The following is a 20,977-nucleotide window of genomic DNA, read 5'->3' as shown; positions in this document are numbered from 1 at the left end:
ACACATACAAGGCATATAAAGAATGGATGTAGATCACAATGGGATTATATTAGAAATTAGTAACAGAAAGATCTCTGAAAAATTTCCAAATATGTGGACAAGAAATTGCATACTTCTAAAAAGGCCATGGATCAAAGAATAAATACACAGAGATAGGCTCTGTGAGAGGAAATAGGCTCTGTGAGAGGGTGATAAAAGGTTAACTGACTTAATAAGGGCAAGGTCCTAATCTGAAAGTGCTAGTGCCCTTTTAAGAGGAGGAAGAAACACCAGAGGACTTTAATACTTCATGCAAAGAGAGAAAAGGCCATATGAAGTCATAGCAAGAAGAGAGCTCTTCTGGGACCTGAGTAGGTTAACACCTTGGTCTTGGACTTTCTAGCCTCCAGGACTATGAGAAAATAAATTTTTGTTATGTAAGCCAACCAGTCTATCATATTTTATTGTGGAAAACCAAAGAGACTAATATAATGGTCAATACACACACACACACACACACACACACACACACACACAAGTGTTTCTCTACTCAGATATTGAAATTGAGAATACCACTTATATATAGTATCAATAATATGAAACACTATTATCAGGAGGGAAATAATGATATCAAGTAGGAATAATGACCCAAACAGTGAAAACTATAGAATAATTTGTACAGAAATTAAAGAAGTGCCAAAAAATGGATAGCTATACATAGTGTTTGGGTTGGAAGACTCAGTATTGTCATGATATCAATTATTCCCAAATTAAGCTGTAGATACAATGCAATCCTAATCAAAATTCCATCAGGATTTTTTTTGGTAGAAATCAACAAGCTGCTTCTAAAATTCATATAGAAATGCAAAGGACCTAGAATAACCAAAACAAATGAAAAAGAAAAACAAAGTTAGAGGCTAACCCTAACTAATTTAAAGAATTATTATAGTGCTTCATTATTCAATACAGTGTGATACCTACACAAATACAGACAACAGTAAAACCTTATACAAGCTTGTACAAATACATGGATTACCTTTTTTCAACAAAGGTGGAAAAGCAATAGAGTGGAGAAAGAATAATCCTCAACAAATGTTGCTAGAATAATTGAATGTCTATATGGAAATAAACAAATACACTGCAATCCATACTTCACACCAAAAGTAAAAAATTAACTCACAGTTATTAGTGTAAAATTTTAAAACTTCTGGAAGAAAACGAGAAAATCTTTGTGACCCTGGGTTAGGCAAAGATTTCTTAGATATGACAACAAAAGTATACCCATGAAAAAAATAAACAAAAAACTGACAAGTTGGACTTCATCAAAATTAAAAATGTATGTTCTTTAAGTGACACCATTTTGTAAGAAACTACAGACTTTATGATTCCATTTATAACAAATGTCCAGAAAAAGTTACTCTAGAGACAGAAAGTAGACTAGTATTTGCCTGGGGCTGGGCATGAGAACGGGGCTTAACTGTAAACAAGTGTGAAGGATTTGGAAAATGTTCTAAAACTGATATAGGTAATTACTGTACTATTCCATAAACTTACTAAGAATTACAGAATTGTAAACTTGAAATGGGTGAATTTTATGATATGTAAAATAAAGTATTTTTTTCATGTTTTAAAAAAGGCAGTGGAGTGGATAAAAAAACAAGTTATGGACCGGGATAATATCTTTCAAAATATATATATTTGATAAAGGATTTGCATCAAGAATATATAAAGAGCTCTTAAAATTCTACAATAAGAAAATAAACAATTTTCTTAATGTGCAAAAGATATGAACAGGTATGTCACCAAAATAAATATATAGATGGCAAATAAACACATGAAAATGTGATCAACATTATTGGTCATTAGGGAAATGAAAATTAAAACCAGATACTAATTGGGAAGGTTAAGATTGAAAGACTGTACTAATGGTTAAGATTAAATTAACTAAAGGTTAAGATTATAAGTGTGATGGGACTAAATGAAGATGAAATGTAGATGTAGAGAAACTCCAAGTCTCAAACATTGTTGGTGGAAATTTAAAATGGAACCACCACTTTGGAAAACAGTTTGAAGATTTCTTAGGTAATTACCCAACAGAAAGGAAATATATAACCTTCCAGTTAAAGAAGAAATTATTCTGATAATTAGTATTACAGTAAGATTTTTATTCAAGATTATTGTAAGAGGGTTTACTCACATATTGTACAGATGAAACTAATGTAACATTGTATATCAACCATACTTTAAAAAAAAGATATACTATATGTTGGCTAATTGAATTTTAAATGTTAAATTTAAAAAAAAGAAACCTTTCTTTATTCACACACACACACAAAGACACATGATAAGGTATTGAAATAGAGGAGAGAAATTTGGCTGAAATCCAAATATAGCAAATACAGCCAGGGATGCACAGCTGATCAGCAGAATGGGTGTCAGTTATTGAAAAATTACAGGAGGAAACATCGAGCGCAAAGAGATTCTTGTTAAATTGACCTTGTGATATAGTAATTTTTTAAAAAGATTTATTCATCTATATTTGTTTGAGAGAGAGAGAGAGAGAACATGAGCCAGGGGAGGGGCAGAAGTAGAGGGAGAGAAAGAGAAAATTTCCAGCAGACTCCTGGCTGAGCAACAGCCCAATGCAGGGCTTGATCTCAGGACTCTGAGATCATGAATCCAAGCTGAAATCGAGAGCCAACCAGTCAACTGACTAAGCCACCCAGGTGCCCTGATATTGAGATTTTCAATAAGTATCTATTTGTTTTTCATCCCCATTGTTAGCACGAGGCTCCTAAAACCCTTGGAATTTCCTAAGTGATAAGAACCATAAGAGTGTTTTTGTTAATGTGATAAAATTTAAGGAAAGCACCTAAGGAAGGGAGCTCCTTGCCAGGGGAACTAATTCTGGATCACAGGGTTGGATCAGGCCTGCGCCATAACCTCCAGGTAGGGGAGAAGAGATAGAGGTTTACTCGGTTGCCAATGGCCAATGATTTAATCAAACATACCTATGTAATGAAGCTGTTACTGGCTATATTCCAAGACCTTACCTTCACTGCTCACCTGCTTGTAGCCATCAACCTTTGTCCCACATTTTCCCTTTAGCAATTCCAGTTTATCTCTTAACCCAGGCAAAGACCTCACATCCTGCGATGGGAACCAAAACTACCTCTCAAGAAATCATGACTACCTGAAGGAAAAGCTCCCAAGGCTCAGACCCCCAGACCAGTTTGAGCATCTCCCTCTCCCCTGATTCATGCCTATACAGATAAACTATGGGATGACCCACATAATGACAGACAGTTACCTCTACCACATCATAATACTAAAATCTCTGCCCAAGGAGGAGCACCAGCTTCATTTGCACAACATACAGTGTATATATGTATGTACGATTCATGTATAGCTCCTTGCCCTTTCCTCATACCTTGCCCTATGCATTTCTTCCACGTGGCTATTCCTGAGTTATATTCTTTTACAATATACCAGAATCTAGTAAGTAAAATGTTTCTTTGACTTTCATAAGCTTCTCCAGTAAGTTAGTAAAATCCAAGGAGGGGGTCATGGGAACCTCTGATTTATAGGTAGTTGGTCAGAAGCACAAGTAACAACTTAGACTGGCAAGTGGCATCTCAAGTAGAGTGTGGTTTTGTGGAACTAAGCCCTTTACCTGTGGAATCTAAAGCTATCTTCAGGTAGATAGTGCAAAATTGGATTGAATTCTAGGACACCCAGCTGATGTCAGAAGTATTGCCTGTTGGAGGTGTGGGCAACTCTCCTATACACACACATACACACACTTTGAAACTAGATCCAGGAACCCAATTAGACCTAAGAGGTCAGAGTGTCAAAGGCAGGCCAGATCAAATCAGATCAGATCAAGGGTGGGAAATCAGATATCAAGGGTGGGAGAAAATTCTTGCTAGAACTAAACAAGGCCTAGTTGAGAAGAGGGCTCAGAAGAGCCTAACTAAAGTTCAATCAAAGAGAGAATCTTTGTAATACAAATACTTGTACATGAATGTTCCTAATAGCTAAATGATCAAATGTCCATAAATGGGTGAAAGGATAAACTTTTGTGTACCATAAATGGAATACTACTTAGCAGTAAAAAGGACCAAAGTATTGATATACTCAGCAACATGAATGAATCTCAAAAATAACTACGTGGAATTAAAGACACCAGACCAAAAATTCTCTCTCTCTCACTTGAATGACCCCAAAACTCTAGAAAATGTAAACCAATGTATAATTACAGTAACTAGATCAGTAGTTGCTTGGGTGGCAGGGGCAGGAAGGAAAAAAAAATATAAAACAGGAGGAAGAAACTTTTGGGTTGACAGATATTTTCATGATCTAGACTGTGTTGGTGGTTTCACAGTTGCATACATAGGTGAAAATTTTCAAATTATACACTTTAAATATGTGCAATTTATTGCATATAAATTATTCCTCAATAAAGATGCTTTTTAAGAGAGGTAATAGTTTCCAGTTTCACCTGGCCTCTCAATAATGGGCTATAATCTTGTGTTTCTCAACTTCTTCCATTCCAAGTCCTTACTTCAATCTATTTTTACTTCCCTTCAACCTCTTACCTACATTTTCTTTCTTTCTCTCCCAGGAAATTATCCCTCTAACTATCTCTAGTCTCAGCTTTTTATAATCTGTTCTCCACCTCTGGAGCCAGAAAGACATATGATATCATCCCTTGTTCAGAATTCTTTATTGGCTCCTCTTAGGGAAAAGATCCAAATTACTTAATATGGATTAAAGACCCTTTGAGATCTTGGCCCTTGTTTATCTTTACAGTCTCATCTCCAGCTTTCTCTTACCATCCAGATTCCCACCTTCATCACAGAGTCACACTGAAAAGGCCTAGCTACAGTGAAGCACTACATATCCCCTGAGTTTTGCCTTTTTATGTCTTTTTCTCTCCACCTCTTTCTCCCACTCTGTCCTTCTGTCTCTCCGTCGGCTCCCACATCCCTTCTTTCTGGTTCTTTCTTTCTCCCCACCCCACTTTCTGTACTCTCTTTTTCTGCTCATCCTCTAGCTCTATTCCCACATCCATGGCACTTAGTTTTATGAATTTTATGCCTTCTTTTTCAAAGGAGCATAGTACTTCCTTGTATTCATCCTAACAAAATGAAATTGATTATTAATTTATATGTACAGATGAAAACAGAGCTTTGGATCAAAGCAGGCTAACAGTGTTTCCTCTAGTTCAGAATTTAATAGCCTCAGGCCCTGACAATGTAGAGTTCTGGCCCTAGCAGCCTAACATTCTTTATTTAGAATTGTAACTGATAGCTGCCTCCTCATGTGGATGATGTTAGCTTCAAATGAGTTACAGATTTCTTAAAGTATCTCATATACAAAGTATCCAATATAACAGTATTAATTTCAATAATTGAAGAAAAAATGGAAAATACTAACCTCATTTGAAGAGCATTCTTGTAAATCTGACACAGGAACAATTTCATTTGAATTAACATAATTGCTGACATTTGGAAATAGTTCTTCAAAAGATGTTTTTTGCACTGAGGACAAATCAATCTATAAAAAAATATATATTACTCTTACAGATGTCAAATGTGGCAGAAACAATTCTTTTTACATAATTAAAGGTGAAATTTTATCTCATTAGAAGCATTTCCTTGGGAAAAAGTATGGAGTTTCTTTCTGAGGTGATAAAAAGATTCTAAAATTGACTGTGGTGATGATTACACATACCTGTGAATGTACTAAAAAAACACTGCATTTCACATTCTAAATAGGTGAACTGTATGGTATGTTGATTATACCTCAATAAAGCGGTTTTAAAAAGCCCACTACAAAAGAAGTGTTAAACATAAGTTACCATGTGACTCAGCAGTTCTACCTCCTCTTCTAAGCATATACAAAATACAACTGAAAGCACATATTCACATAAAAACTTGTACATGAACGTTCATAGCAATATTATTTTTCAAATGTCCCCAAACTGACAAATTAGTAAACAAAATATAGTATATCCTTACCATGGGATATCATTCAGTCATAAGTAAGGAACAAAGTGTATGTTATAAAATGGATGAACTTAGAAAACATTATGTTAAGTGAAAGAAGCCAGACACGAAAGGCCACATATTATATGATTCCATTTAAATGAAATAGCCAGAATAAGTAAACCTATAAAGGACCCTTCATCCCAGCTTGAAAAACTGATCTTCGCTTAATTCTCATGCTCAGTTCCTAATGGAACCTGATAAAGTAACAATGCCAACATTGCTAATGGTAATAATGAATTCTGATTGATAAACTGCATCTGGACTAAGAAGAACTAGAACTGCACTATGAATAAATGACAAATGCACTATATGTAAATAAACCCTATGAAAAGCACCATAGTTTGGATTTCCCTGACTCTTGTAATTTGGCATGTCTCTTGTGGGGACACTGGAAGGTATGTCTGTGTGGTATTACAAAAGATACTGGATCTCATCTACTTGTGTCGGAGCTGTACCCAAACTGCTAAGTCAACTGCTTCATAGACTTCTGTGAAGACTGATCCTACTGAAGGGAACACCTATTTCTGCCCTGCTTGTGAGTTGTATTTCTATTGTTTAGTTGAACCTAAGAAGAACTCTGGTTGGATGAGAGCCAAATTATAAGACTCTTAGAAGAAAACAGAGGGGTAAAATTTAATAACATTGAATTTTGCAATAATTTCTCAGCTATGACACCAAAAGCACAGGAAAAGGAAAAAAAACCAGATAAATTGGACTAGATAAAAATTAAAGCTTTTGTGCTTCAAAGAATACTATCAACAGAATGAAAAGGTAGCCCATAGAATGAAAGAAAATATTTGCCAACCATATATCTGACAAGGGGTTAAAATAGAGAATACATGGAAAAAAAAAATAAAACAAACTCCTATAATTCAACAACAAATAAATAAGCTGATTAAGAAATGGGCTTGAACAGACATCTCTTAGAAGAAGATAAAAGGGCCAATAAGCATGTGAAAAGAAGCTCAACATCACTAGCCATAAGGGAAATACAAATTAAAACCACAATGAGATATCATCTCACACCCATGAGGATGGCGATTATTTTGAAAAACACATAGAAAATAACAAGTGTTGGCAAGGATGTAGAGAAATTGGAATCATTGTGCATTGTTACTGGGACTGTAAAATAGAGCAGCTCCTATGGAAAACAGTATGTCAGTTCGTCAAAAAGTTAAAAATGAGAATTACCATTTGACCCAGCAATTCCACTTTAAAGTGTATACCAAAAGAACTGAAAACAGAGACAGAAATATTTGAACATTCATGTTCAAAGCAGCATTATTCACACTAGCCAAAAGGTGGAAGTAACCCAAATGTCCACAGACAGATGAAAAGATAAACAAAATGTGGTATATACATACAATGGAATATATTCAGCCTATAGAAAGGAAAAAAGTTGACATATGCTACAACATGGATGAAACACTATGTTAAATGAAATCTGTCACAAAAGGACAAATACTGTATGATTCCACTTATATGAAGTATATAGGGCAGTCAAATTCAGAGGGGGAAGGTAGAATCGTGATTGAGAAGGAGTGAGGGATGGAGAAATGGGTACTTAGTGTTTAATGAATGGAGTTTCAGTTTTGCAAGAAGAAAAACTTTGCAAGAAAATCTGCATTAAAAAAGTAATGGTTGCACAACCTGTGAAAGTACTTGAACTATACAATTAAAAAGGGTTAAAATGGTAAATTTTAGAACTGGGTAGCTCAGTCAGTTAAGTGTCGCACTCTTGATTTTGGCTCAGGTCATGATCTCAGGGTTGTGAAATAGAGCTCCAAGTTTGGCTTTGCACTGGGAGTGGAGCCTGCTTAAGATTCTCTTTCTCCCTTGCTCTCTGTCCCTCCCACACCCTGCTTGTATGTTCTCTGTCTCTCTCTCAAAAAAACCCCAACATTGTTAAAAATGTTAAACTTTATGTTACATTGTGCCACAATTAAAAAAAAAAAAAAAGAAAACCCTGGTTGATGCTGTAGTATTCTAATTTTTTAAATTTATTTACTTGACAGACAGAGATCACAAACAGGCAGAGAGACAGGCAGAGAGAGAGAGAGAGGAGGAGGAGGAGGAAGCAGCTCCCCGAGGAGCAGAGAGCCCGATACAGGGCTCAATCCCAGGACCCTGGGATCACAACCCGAGCCAAAGGCAGAGGCTTTAATCCACTGAGCCACCCAGGTGCCCCTCTAATTTTTCTTTTATGTAGAGCAGTGTATAGAATACATCCAGCGAAAGCAAGTCTATATACAACAGAAAAATAGACATTATTCCCTAAGTAGAATATTTCCCTGGTGTGACAGAAACAGAATAATAGGGAGGAGGGGGAACCAAAACATAGATACTAAAAGTGACAAATGTTAATACTTACCACTAAATCAGCAGTTTGCGAAGATGGTGTACTTGTTAAGAGGCCTCTGCTTTTCTTATCAGGAATACTAGAATTTGTTCTCTATCAGTGTTTTGTGAAATAGGAGATTGAATAGTATAAATAAATAAACTAATTTAATACAGTAAAAACAATATCAAATTAGTAGACTAGATCATAAAGTGTCATACTAATAAAACGTTAATGTGCCAATTAAATTTAAACCACTAGACAAGTAACTAAAGAATTTTCTGGCTTAAGCCAGGTCAAGGAACTCCTGAGAGTTCTGCATGGCACAAGAATACTACAAGAATACTTGGGGTATTCTTAATTTAGGAAGAAAAGCTAATTAAAGTTTTGAACTGGGAAATGGTGTTTAATTATCTTTTTTACTGCTAAGAAAATTATTTTACCTTTAGCATTTGTTTAATTGCTAGTATATTTTGTACTTTTCATGGAAAGGGATTACAATTGTGAAGCTGTTAAACATATATGTAATAAGGGTAATTTGTTTAAAATACACACATTTAAATATATATACACATTTCCATTTATTTAATATCAAAGTTAGAGAAATTATAAAGACTCATTTTCTAATTCCTGAATATGCAAAGAGGCAGACAGATGGTGGACAGGTGGACAAATCAAGAAAGAGTGAGAGAGCAAGAGAAAGACAGGATGAGAGTTCTAAAAGTTAAAGAGAGAAAGGGAGGGATGGGAGAGGGAAAAGGAGGAGAGATGAAGTGGGCGAGGGAAAAAGAAAGGAGGAGAGGGAGGATGAGAGACAAAAGAGAGGAACACTAAGAAGAGAGAGGGAGGGAGAAGAAAGATGGAGAAGATGGAGACCAACAGACTATGAACAGAAAGAAAAATGACAGAGAAACAGAGTCAGAGAGAGAGAAAGGCAGATGGAGAGAGATCAAAACAGAGACAGAAAGAATAAAGAGCTGGAGTCAAAGATGCAAAAACCAGGGAAAAAGTCAGAGGAGGAGAGCAGCAAAACAGAGTGACACAGTTATTCAAAAAGAGAGAAGATAGATAACTTTATTTCTAGCAATCAGCTATCTTTTCAACTTTTGGATTCCATGAAACAATCAGTCCCTCTGATAAATCTCTTTGAACTGGTGTTTATTATATGCTGCCAACTTTGGAACACAAACCCATAGTTGGAAATTGAACAACACAGGAAAGTTTATGTTAGGTTTCTTTCTTCTTTCTTTCCTCATTTTTTTTTCATTCTTCCTTTCCTTTCTGGCTTAACATTTCTTAAACTAGTTGTTTGTTCAAGATGTAATATGGGATCATTTACTAGGAAATTTTCTATCAAAAAAATTTTATGGGTATATTTTCCTGGCACACTGAACATGTCAGTTCTCTAATTCATTAGCTATTTTATCTTCTCTTCATCTGAACAACAGGGATTATTCTACTCCTAAGGATTGCTGTACAACAGTTACAAAGAATACATGTAAAGAGAGCCTGTAGAGTAGGAGATAATCAGTGACAGTTATTATTTATCATTGTGGCTGCCATGGAGGTGTTCTGGGCAGATCTCCTTGAACAAAGAAACTGCTGTTCCACTGCAAGGAGTGCAGTTAGGTGACAGCCAACCCCTGGCCCATTGCAACTTCTCTAGAATCTGCTTCAGCTTTGAGGTTGAGCCCATCATCTTCTCAGGCAACCCTCAGCCAAGGTTTGAGCATAGGAAGCAACGTAAGAATCCTGTAATGGATAATCTTTGCTCCAGACCTTGAAATGGGAGAGCTTTGGCAGATGTATATTGAGGGCTGAGACTATTCCTGCCCAATGCTGCTTTCTCCCTGCTCCTTCCTCAGGTATTACCCCTTTCAGTACACCATTTGAACTCAATTCTCCTTGAATATCTGCTTCCCAGTGGTCCCAAGACACACAATTATTAACTGACAATCTATTTTTTTAATCTGCGTATAGTTGTAAACATAAAGCTCTCTGCATTTTTTCCGTAGATTTGTTAAGAAGTTAGGCATATCTAAATCTTTCCAATAAGTACATTTCCTTGGTATAGGCTTTTCAAGAATTATTTAATAGAAGGTCAGAGCTTACCAATTCAGGTTCCAGGGGCTGAGACAATGGAACTTTGGTAATTGATCTATTTGAAGGAACCTTGATTTTTATATGATGAGACCTTAACTTTGTTTGAAAATATGTATTTCTAGGTTCAGGATCTTTTTCTGGCTGAAACAAATTCATATTCATGAAATACACTTCATAGTACTATAAAAACATTTGCACTTCTCAGATATTTTATTGTGATAGAAACATGTTGTAATTATTATGATTAAAATAGGGTATATATATCAATCGTATATACATATAAATTTATATATAGATAGATAATTCTATTGTTATTCTCTCAACTTGAAAACGTTTTCTAGTTAAAGATTCTTTCATTAGAAAAAAGTAAACTTTTCTATGTATTAAAAAATAAAATCTATTAAAAGACAAAACAGCTTAAAATACATACAACTCAAAAAATTTCCCTACCACATTTAAGGTAACATCTCCCAAACAGTGTTCAGTAAAAATATATGTAATGAGATCTGTCCATCTGCCAATGGTTAAAACTAAATTTTAGAGAAAACATCAAATATATTTATAATGTATTTATTATGTAATAATCTTCATTTAAAAAACCAAAAGTATTAAGACATCAGGAAGCTGCAACTACAAAAAAGTGTGTTGCTTTACCAATTAATCCCTGACTAAAACTGCAGACTGCTGAGTAACTGCTTGTCCTATGTAACTAGTCCAGTGCTTCTGAGATGTATTTATAATAGTCTTCCCAGTTTACATATATTCAACATAACTGAGGAGGTACAATTTGAGTTGAGTCTGGAAAGAATGACAGTATTTTGAGTTGTGGCTGAGAGGATAAAGAGAAGGTAGAGGGAGGGAAGGGAAAGGAAGGAAGGAAGCCAAGGAGCTATGAGGTTCATTCTAAGCAAAGAAAAGAACAAGGGTACGCAGCAAAGAGCAAGGTATTTACCGGCATCTACTGACCCATTTCCCTCATATATGCCTTACATACAGCTTTTTCTCTGACTCCTGTCATTATTCTCAGCAATTTCATTACACAAATTGATAATCCATCTAACCAACTGGCCTCCCAGTTGCTTGACCTCTGCATTCTCAATAACCTTTTCCCCTCATGGCATTTTAGTCACTACATAAATAAAACACAGCTCTTACCATCAACAGAAATTACAGAATTGCCAATTTGAATAGTTTCTTATATCCTTCCAACCCACGTTCAATTATCTTCGTGATATAAACTCCTCCCTCAATGAAATCTCCAACTTACTGATCCTACCACTTATCTTCATACATTATCCGTCTCCTGTCATTCCTTCCTCATCTATCACCTTCCATCATTGTCATTAACCCTTTCTTCTTCTATCACAGAGGTCTGACAAACCCCCAACCCTAGATGACTCCTGACATCAACATCTTCTGTACCTCCACTACAACTAAGCGCTGGACATATCAAAGTCACCACAAACTCAAAAGGAAAAACCACAGGCTGGAAATGTTTCCACATTTATCTGGATTCTGAGATGAGAGTGAAATAATCCTTTCCATTCTCAGCTGACATTACCCAACATTACCCAACAACATTGCCCAAAAACAATAGAAGAAATCAAAATACGTAACCCCTCGGGACTCAATTTGGGGGACCTGGTACAAACTAAAAATGTGGGGCCTCTTGTTTAAGAAAACTATTAAAAATGTCAGGGTAACAGCAGAGAATTAAATGAAATGTGAGATCCTTCTAAGCACAAAGCCCATGCTGCTACCACTTCACCACTACTTTTACAAATATAGCACAATGGTAATATCCCTCCTCTTTTTTTTTTTTTTTAATATTTTTCCTCTTTCAAAGGCCAGTTCCTCCACTTGTATTCTGGATCCTGTCTTTCCTCATCTTTTCAAAGACTTCCCTCTTCCACTTAATAGTACATGGAATTTGTTGAGGTTTTCTGAAACAGCTTTATTGAGATACAATTCACATACCATAAAACTCACCCATTTTAAGAGTAAAATTCAATGGTTTTCAGTATATTGATTTTTAATTTTTATTTATTTTTTAGATTTAAATTTTAGTTAACATAGAGCGCAATATTGATTTCTGGAGTAGAATTCAGTGATTTATCACTTCATAAAACTGGTGCTAGGTGCACATGGATGGCTCATGAGTTGAAGCCTCTGCCTTCGGCTCAGGTCATGATCCCAGGGTCCTGAGATGGAGCCCCACATCAGGCTCTCTGCTCAGTGGGGAGCCTGCTTCCTCCTCCTCTCTCTCTGCTTGCCTCTCTGCCTACTATGCTCTCTGTCAAATAAATAAATAAAATTTTAGAAAAACAAACAAACCAACAAACCAGTGCTCATCATAAGAAATGCCCTCTTTAATACCCATTACTCACTGAGTTCACCCATCCAACAACCCTCGCCTTGTTCTCTATTGTTAAGAGTCACTGCTAGCTTGTTTCCCTCTCTCCTTTTTTTTCTTTTTCTCCTTCCCATATATTCATCTTATTTCTTACTTAAATTCCACATATGAGTGAGATCATATAGTATTTCTCTTCCTCTGACTGACTTATTTCACTGAGCATAATACATTCTAGTTCCATCCATGCAGTTGCAAATGGCAAGATTTCATCCTTTTTGATGGTTGATGAATATTCCTGTGTGTGTGTGTGTGTGTGTGTGTGTGTGTGTGTTGATATTTTCTGTATCCACTCATCAGTCGACAGCCATTTGGGCTCTTTCCATAATTTGACTATTGTTCATAACACTGCTATAAATATCGGGGTGCATGTACCCCTTAAATCTGTATTTTTGTATCCTTTGGATAAATGCCTAGCAGTGCAATTGCTGGATCATATGGTAGTGCTATTTTTAACTTTTTGAGGAACCTCCAAACTGTTCTCCAGAGCGGCTGCACAGTTTGCATTCCCACTAACAGTGCACAAGGATTCTCCTTTCTCTGCATCCTCGCCAACACCTGTTGTTTCTTGTGTTGTTAATTTTAGTCATTCTGACAGGTGTGAGTTAATATCTCATCATGGTTTTGATTTGTATTTCCCTGATGATGAGTGATGTTGAATATCTTTTCATGTATCTGTAAGCCATCAGGATGTCTTCTTTGGAAAAGTGTCTATTCGTGTCTTCTGCCATTTCTTAACTTGATTATTTGGTTTTTGGGTGTTGAGTTTGATACGTTCTTTATAGATTTTAGATACCCTTTATAAGATATGTCATTTGCAAATATCTTTTCCCATTCTGGAAACTGACTTTTAGTATTATAGATTATTACCTGTGCTGTGCAGAAGCTTTTGATCTTGATGAAGTCTCAATAGTTCATTTTTGCTTTTGTTTCCCCTGCCTCCAGTGACGTATCTAGTAAGAAGTTGATACAGCCGAAGTAAAAGAGGTTTCTGCCTGTGTTCTCCTCTAGGATATTGGTGGTTTTCTGTCTCAATTTAAGTCTTTCATCCATTTTGAATTTATTTTTGTGTTGGTGTAAAAAAGTGGTCCAATTTCATTCCTCTGCATGTCACTGTCCAGCTTCCCCAACAACATTTATTGAAGAGACTGTCTTTTATTCTTTGCCGCTTTGTTGAAAATTAGTTGATCATAGAGTTGTGGGTCCATTTCTGGGTTCTCTATTCTGTTCCAGTGACCAATGTATCTGTTTTTGTGCCAGTACCATACTAGTAGTCTTGATGACTACAGCTTTATAATATAGCTTAAAATACGAAATCATGATGCCCCCAGTTTTGTTTTTCTTTTTCACAATTGCTTTGACTATTCAAGGTCTTTTGTAGTTCCATACAAATCTTAGGATTGTTTGTTCTAGCTCTGTGAAAAATGCTGGTGGTATTTTTATAGGGATTGCATTAAATGTGTTGATTGCTTTGGGTAATATACACATTTTAATAATGTTTCTTATTCCAATCCATGAGCATGGAATACTTTTCCATTTCTCTGTGTCTTCTTCAATTTCTTTCATAAGTGTTCTACAGTTTTCTTTTCTTTTTTTTTTTTTTAAGATTTTATTTATTTGACACAGAGAGAGAGAAGGAGAGAGATCACAAGTAGGCAGAGAGGCAGACAGAGGTGGAAGGGGAAGCAGGCCCCCTGCTGAGAGAGAGCGAGATGCAGGGCTCAATCCCAGAACCCTGGGATAATGACCTGAGCTGAAGGCAGAGGCTTACCCCATTGGGCCACCCAGGTGCCTGTAAATTCATGTATTAGTATTAGCAACTTTTTTGGTGGGGTTTTTTGTTTTCTTACATAGATTTTCATGTCATCTGCAAATAGTGAATGCTTGACTTCTTCCTTGCCAATTTAGATACCTTCTACTTCTTTTTCTTGTCTGATTGCTAGGCTAAGACTTCTAATCCTATATTAAATAGAAATTGTGAGAGTGGACATCCTTGTCTTGCTCCTGAACCTAAGGGAAAGGCTCTGTTTGTCCCCATTTAGGATGATATTAGCTGTGGGTCTTTTGTATGTGGTCTTTATGATGCTGAGGTATGTTCCATCTATCCCTATTTTGTTGAGGGTTTTTATCAAGAAAGAATACTGTATTTTGTCAAAAGATTTTTCTGCATCTACACAGAGAATCATTTGGTTCTTATCCTTCTTTTCTTTTCTTTTTTTAAAAAGATTTTTCTTTTCTTTTTTTAAAAGATTTTTCTTTTCTTTTTTTTTTTTTTAATATTTTATTTATTTATTTGTCAGAGAGAGAGGGAGAGAGAGCAAGCACAGGCAGACAGAATGGCAGGCAGAGACAGAGGGAGAGGCAGGCTCCCTGCCAAGCAAGGAGCCCGATGTGGGACTCGATCCCAGGACGCCGGGATCATGACCTGAGCCGAAGGCAGCTGCCCAACCAACTGAGCCACCCAGGCGTCCCTCTTTTCTTTTTTTTTTTTAAAGATTTTATTTATTTACTTGAGAGAGAGAGCATGAGAGGGGAGAGGGTCAGAGGGAGGGGCAGACTCCCTGATGAGCACGGAGATGGATGCGGGACTTGATCCCAGGACTCCAGGATCATGACCTGAGTCGAAGGCTGTTGCTTAACCAACTGAGCCACCCAGGTGCCCCCCCTTCTTTTCTTAACATGTTGTATCATGCTGACTGATCTGTGAAATGTTGAACCACCCTTACAGCCCAGGAATAAATCCCATTTGATCATGGTCAATAATGCTTTTAATGTACTGTTGAATTCAATTTGCTAGTACTTTTTTGAGAATTTTGCATCCATGTTCATCAGGGATATTGGGCTATAATTCTCCGTTTCAGTGGGGTCTTTGACTGGTTTTGGAATCAAGGTAATGTTAACTTCATAGAATGAATTTGGAAGTTTTCCTTCCATTTCTATTTTTTTGGAACAGTTTGAGGAGAATAGGTATTAACTCTCCTTTAAATGTCTGTCAGAAATCCCCTGGGAATCCATCCAGCCCTGGACTTTTGTTTGTTAGGAGATTTTTGATTACTGAATCAATTTCTTTGCTGGTTATAGGTCTGTTCAGGTTTTCTATTTCTTGTGGTTTCAGTTTTGGTAGTTTACATGTTTCTAGGAATTTGTCCATTTCTTCCAGTTATTATTATTACAATTTTTCATTGGCTATCTTATCAATTATAGTCATCATAAGGGGTATTAAGTAATCTCTGTTTGTGGTTTTGATTTGCATTTCTCTGACTAATCATAAGAGCATCTTTTCATGTGTTTATTGGCCATTTGTATATCTTGATTTGAGAACCATAGGAAAGTTCTTATACACCAGCATCCCAAGGATGATAAAACTATAGTCAGGAACCACCTATTAGGAGCACAGTTTTGAGAAGGAACAGATCATACAAGAGCATAAGAAATGGCATTTAATCAAGATGTGACACATTTAAATTATAAGATCCTTGATTTGTATACACGTGTGTATGTATCTGTGTATGTGAATTGATAGAGTATGAAATTGAGACAGTTTGCACGTAAGCCAGAAAGGGAAATGCAACTTCGAGGAAGTGAAGAAGCGTGGAAAAGTAAACAGAAAGTATAGGGAAGATGTTTTATTGTTTTAGGCTAAAGAAGTGAAATTCAGGCCAACTTCAACTAGATCACTAGGTCATAGAGGCTCCAGTTGCCCACTGGGTTACATTCAGCTAACCCCTCTTCCTCATTTCCATCATTCCCATGAGCCCTCAAAAATGATTTAGGAAACACAACAAAACATGTTTCCTCTGACCCTGCCTCTCCTTCTAGTTACTGTGTTTTTCTTAATTTCCCCTTAGAGTCAAGTTCCATACATAATCATTACTTCCCCACTTCCTCCCCTACCCCAACCTTTAATGAGGAAAAACTGACAAATATAGTTGTAAATATTTTAAGTGATTTTAATGATTTGATACACATAAACATTGCCAAATGATCAAGATCATTAACATATCCACCACCTAACATATAAATTGTGTGTGTGTGTGTGGTGAGAAAGCTTAAGATCTACTCTCAGTAACTTTCAACTAAATAATATTGTATTATAATTATCACCATGCTGTACATTAGATTCTCAGAACTTATAAATGAAAGTTTGTACCTTTTGACCTACATCTCCCCATTTCCCCAGAGGCCTAGACCCCGGCAACTACCATTATATTTTCTATTCTCTGTTTCTATGAAATTGGCTTTGTTTGTTTTTTATTTTTTAGGATTCCACATATAAGTGATACTATGCAGTATTTATCTTCCTCTGGTTTATTTCATTTAACATAATGCCTTTCAGTTTCATGTATGTGATTGTAATTGCAAGATTTTCTTCTTTTTATGACTTAATAATATTCCATTATCTATATCTATATCTATATCTATATCTATACCATACTTTCTTTATCCATTCATCCATTGAAGGACTTTTAGGCTCTTTTCATATCTTGGTTACTGTGAATAATGCTGCAGTGAACAGGAGAATGCAGATATCTCTCCCTTGCGATACCCATTTCATTTTCTTTCTCCTTTGGATATATATATCCAGAAGTAGAATGGCAGGATCACATCGTAGTTCTTTTTATTTTTTTGAAGAACCACCATATGGTTCTCCATAATACTTGTATTCATTTACAGTTCCACTAACAGTATTTAAGGATTCCCTTTTCTGCACATCTTTGCCAACATTTGTTATCTCTTGTGTTTCTGATAATAGCCATCCTATCAGGTGTCATTTGTGGTTTGCATTTGCATTTCTCTGATTATTAGTGATATTCAGCACTTCTTCATGTACCTTTTGGCAGCATCTATGTCTTCTTTGGGAGAACATCTATTCAGGTATTTTGCCTGTTCTAAAATTGGATTTTTTGGGTTTTTTGCATTGAGTTGTACAAGGTTTTTAAATATTTTGAATATTAACCCCTTATAAGATACATGATTTGCAAATATTTTCTCCCATTCTGTGGCTTGCATTTTCAACTTACTGATTAACTCCTTTGCAGTGTAAAAGCTCTTTAGTTTAATGTAGTCTCACTACCTTTTACTTTAGTATTTTTTCAAATGTTCTTTTGGTGTCTTATAAAGAAATCATTGCCAGGATCACTGTCAAGGAGGTTTTGCCCTATGTTTTCTTCTAGGAGTTTTAAGATTTCAGGTCTTATATTTAAGTACTTAATCCATTTTGACTTAACTTTTTGTGAGAGGTATAAGATAGGAGTTCCCATCTCATTCTTTTGCATGTAAATGTCCACCTTTCCCATTACCATTTATTGACAAGACTATACTTTCTCCAATTTGTGGTCTTGGCACCCTTGTCAAAAATCAATTGGCTGTAGAAATGTGGTTTTATTTCTGGTATCTCTATTCTGTTCTACTGGTATAAGTGCTTCTTTTTATGCCAGAGCCATAATGTTTCCATTTCTATAGCTTTGTAATATATATTAAAATCAAGAATGTGATGTCTCCAGCTTGGTCTTTCTCAAGATTGCTTTGGTTATTTGGGGTCTTATGTGGTTCCAAACAAATTTAAGTAGAGTTTTTCTATTTCTGAGAAAAACATGACTGGAACTTTAAATGGGATTACACTGGCTCTGTAGATTGCTTTGATTAGGATGGACAATTTCATAATATAAATTCTTCATGTCTAAAAACATAGGATATCTTTCCATTTATTTGTGTGTTCTTCAATTACTTTCATCAATGTCTTAGAGTTGGTAGTGTACAGGTCCTTTATCTCCTTGGTTAAATTTATCTCTAAGTATTTTATTGTTTTTGATGAGATTATGAATGGAACTTTTGAAGGAAAACCACAGTTCTTCTCTCCCAGTGAATCTTTCTCTTATGAGTGTCCTTAAGTACTTATACTTCTGATACCTCTAGTCACTAAATGTGTTTGGGGTTTTTACCATAACAGGAAATTCTCTGCAACACCAGCTAGGTGTCCTACAATTCAACTCAATCCTAATACTGTCTCCCTGGAGATGGGTCAGATCCCATGGGTTTAGGGCTCAGTCCCACAAGACTGCTCCTACCCTACTTCAGATGCCAATCACAAGTACTAGGTGCCCGGGTTATCCTCAACTTCTGTACTATTTGCCTACAAACTGAAAGCCTCTATCACCCCATGATCAGGTTCAATTAGTTTGCTAGAGCAGCTCATATAACTCAGGGAAACACTTACTTACATTTACTAATTTATTAAAGGTTATGATAAAGGATACATACGAACACAGAGCAAGGTCTAGGAGGGTCCCAAGTGTAGAAACATCTACCACCATGGAGTTCTGCTCTGTCACCTTCCTGGTGTGGCTGTGTTCACTGACCTACAAGATCTCCAAATCCCCTACCATTTGAATTTTTATGGAGGCCTTCTCACATAGGCATAATCAGTTACTAACTTAATTCAAGACCTTTATCCTCTTTGGAGAAGGGGGTAACTGGATTGAAAATTTTAAGCTTCTAATTATGGCTTGGTCTTTCTGATGACCAACCCCCTTCCAGGAGCCATGTAAGAGGCCACTCAGAGTTGTCATGAACAAAACATACTTTAGTATTCTTTTTTTTTTTTTTAAGATTTATTTATGTATTAGAGAGAGAGAAAGACAGTAGGGAGAGGGGTAGAGAGTCCTAAGAAGACTCTACACTGAGCATGGAGCCTGATGTGGGACTCAGTTTCACAACCCTGAGATCAAGACCTGAGCCAAAACCAAGAGTGGGTGCTAAACCAAGTGCACCACCCAGGCACTCCAAAAAGATCCTCTAGTATTCTTATCAACTAGGAATTACAAAGGTTTTAGGAGCCCTCTGTGAGGGATGAAGTAAAAAACCAAAATATTAAAACAAGAGATGCTCCTGGTTTTCTTCATCACTTAGGAAATTACAAGTGTTTAGGAGCTCTGTGCCAGGAAATGGGGGCAGAAACCAATATACATTTTATATATTTTTTTCTCTTATATATATATTTTTTCTTATATATATTCATATATTTTTTCTCTTATCTCAGAGAATTGCTTTTTAATTTCACTTACAAAGAGTTTGATGCTAGTGTATAGAAACACAACAGATCTTTGTATATTGATTTTGTATTCTGTAACTTTACTGATTTTATTTACCTCCTAACAGTTTTTCAGTGGAGCCTTTAGGGTTTTCAATATATAAAATCATGCCATTTACAAAGGATAATTTCATTTCCTCCTTTCTTATATGGATGATTTTTTGTTCTTTTTGTTACCTAATTGCTCTGGCTAAACTTGCAGTACTATGTTGGAAAGACATAGCAAGAGTGAACATCTTTTCTTATTCCTGATATAGAAAAATAACTTTTAACTTTTCACCATTGAGTATGACATTAGCTGTGGGCTTGTTATATATAGCCTTTATTATGTTGAGGTATATTCCTTCTACACCTAATTTGTTGTATGTTTTTATCATGAGAGGATGTTGAATTTTGTCCAGTGCTTTTCTACATCTTTTGAGATGATCATATAATTTTTATCCTTCATTCTGTTAATGTGGGTTATCACATTAATTGCTTTTCTTATGTTGAATTATCCTTGCATCTCAAGGATAAATCCTACTTGATCATGGTATATGATCTTCTCATTGTGCTCTTAAATATGGTTCGCTAGTATTTTCTTGAGGATTTTTAAATCTATGTTCATCAGGGATATTGGCCTGTAAGTTTCTTTTCTTTCAGTGTTCTTGCCTGGATTTGATATCACAGTAATTCCAGCTTCCTAAAATGAGTTTGGAAGTGTTCCTTCCTCTTCAATTTTTTAGAAAAGTTTAAGAAGGACTGGTATTAATTCTTCTTTAAACATTTGGTAGAATTCACCAGTGAAGTTATCTGGTCCCTTTTATTTGCTGGAGATCTTTTTATTACTGATTCCATTTCCTTGTTTTTTATGTCTCTTCAGATTTTCTGTTATTTCATGATTCAGTCTTGGTAAGTTTCTGTTTCTAGGAATTTATCCATATCTCCTAAGTTATCTAATTTTTTGGTATATAATTATTCATAGTAGACTGTTATGTTCTTTTGTATTTCTGTGGTATGCACCG

At 35.8% G+C, this 20,977-nt stretch overlaps 1 protein-coding gene across 1 annotated transcript in view; it reads right to left on the bottom strand.

Moving 5' to 3' along the window:
• The window catches only part of MEIKIN (meiotic kinetochore factor), a 91,148-nt gene that overhangs the window by 16,993 nt on the left and 53,178 nt on the right, over nucleotides 1-20,977 (bottom strand). Inside the window, exons 11-13 of the mRNA XM_045075540.1 lie at nucleotides 10,483-10,614; nucleotides 8,404-8,484; nucleotides 5,419-5,538 (exon numbers count right to left, since the gene is read on the bottom strand). Coding sequence (XP_044931475.1) covers nucleotides 5,419-5,538; nucleotides 8,404-8,484; nucleotides 10,483-10,614 — 333 coding nt within the window. The remainder of the gene's footprint in view (nucleotides 1-5,418; nucleotides 5,539-8,403; nucleotides 8,485-10,482; nucleotides 10,615-20,977) is intronic.

This window comes from Mustela putorius, unplaced genomic scaffold, assembly GCF_011764305.1.
Source record: "Mustela putorius furo isolate JIRA1106 unplaced genomic scaffold, ASM1176430v1.1 tig00000145_pilon_pilon_pilon, whole genome shotgun sequence".
NCBI lineage: Eukaryota > Metazoa > Chordata > Mammalia > Carnivora > Mustelidae > Mustela > Mustela putorius.
This window is presented reverse-complemented; position numbering and strand designations above follow the sequence as displayed.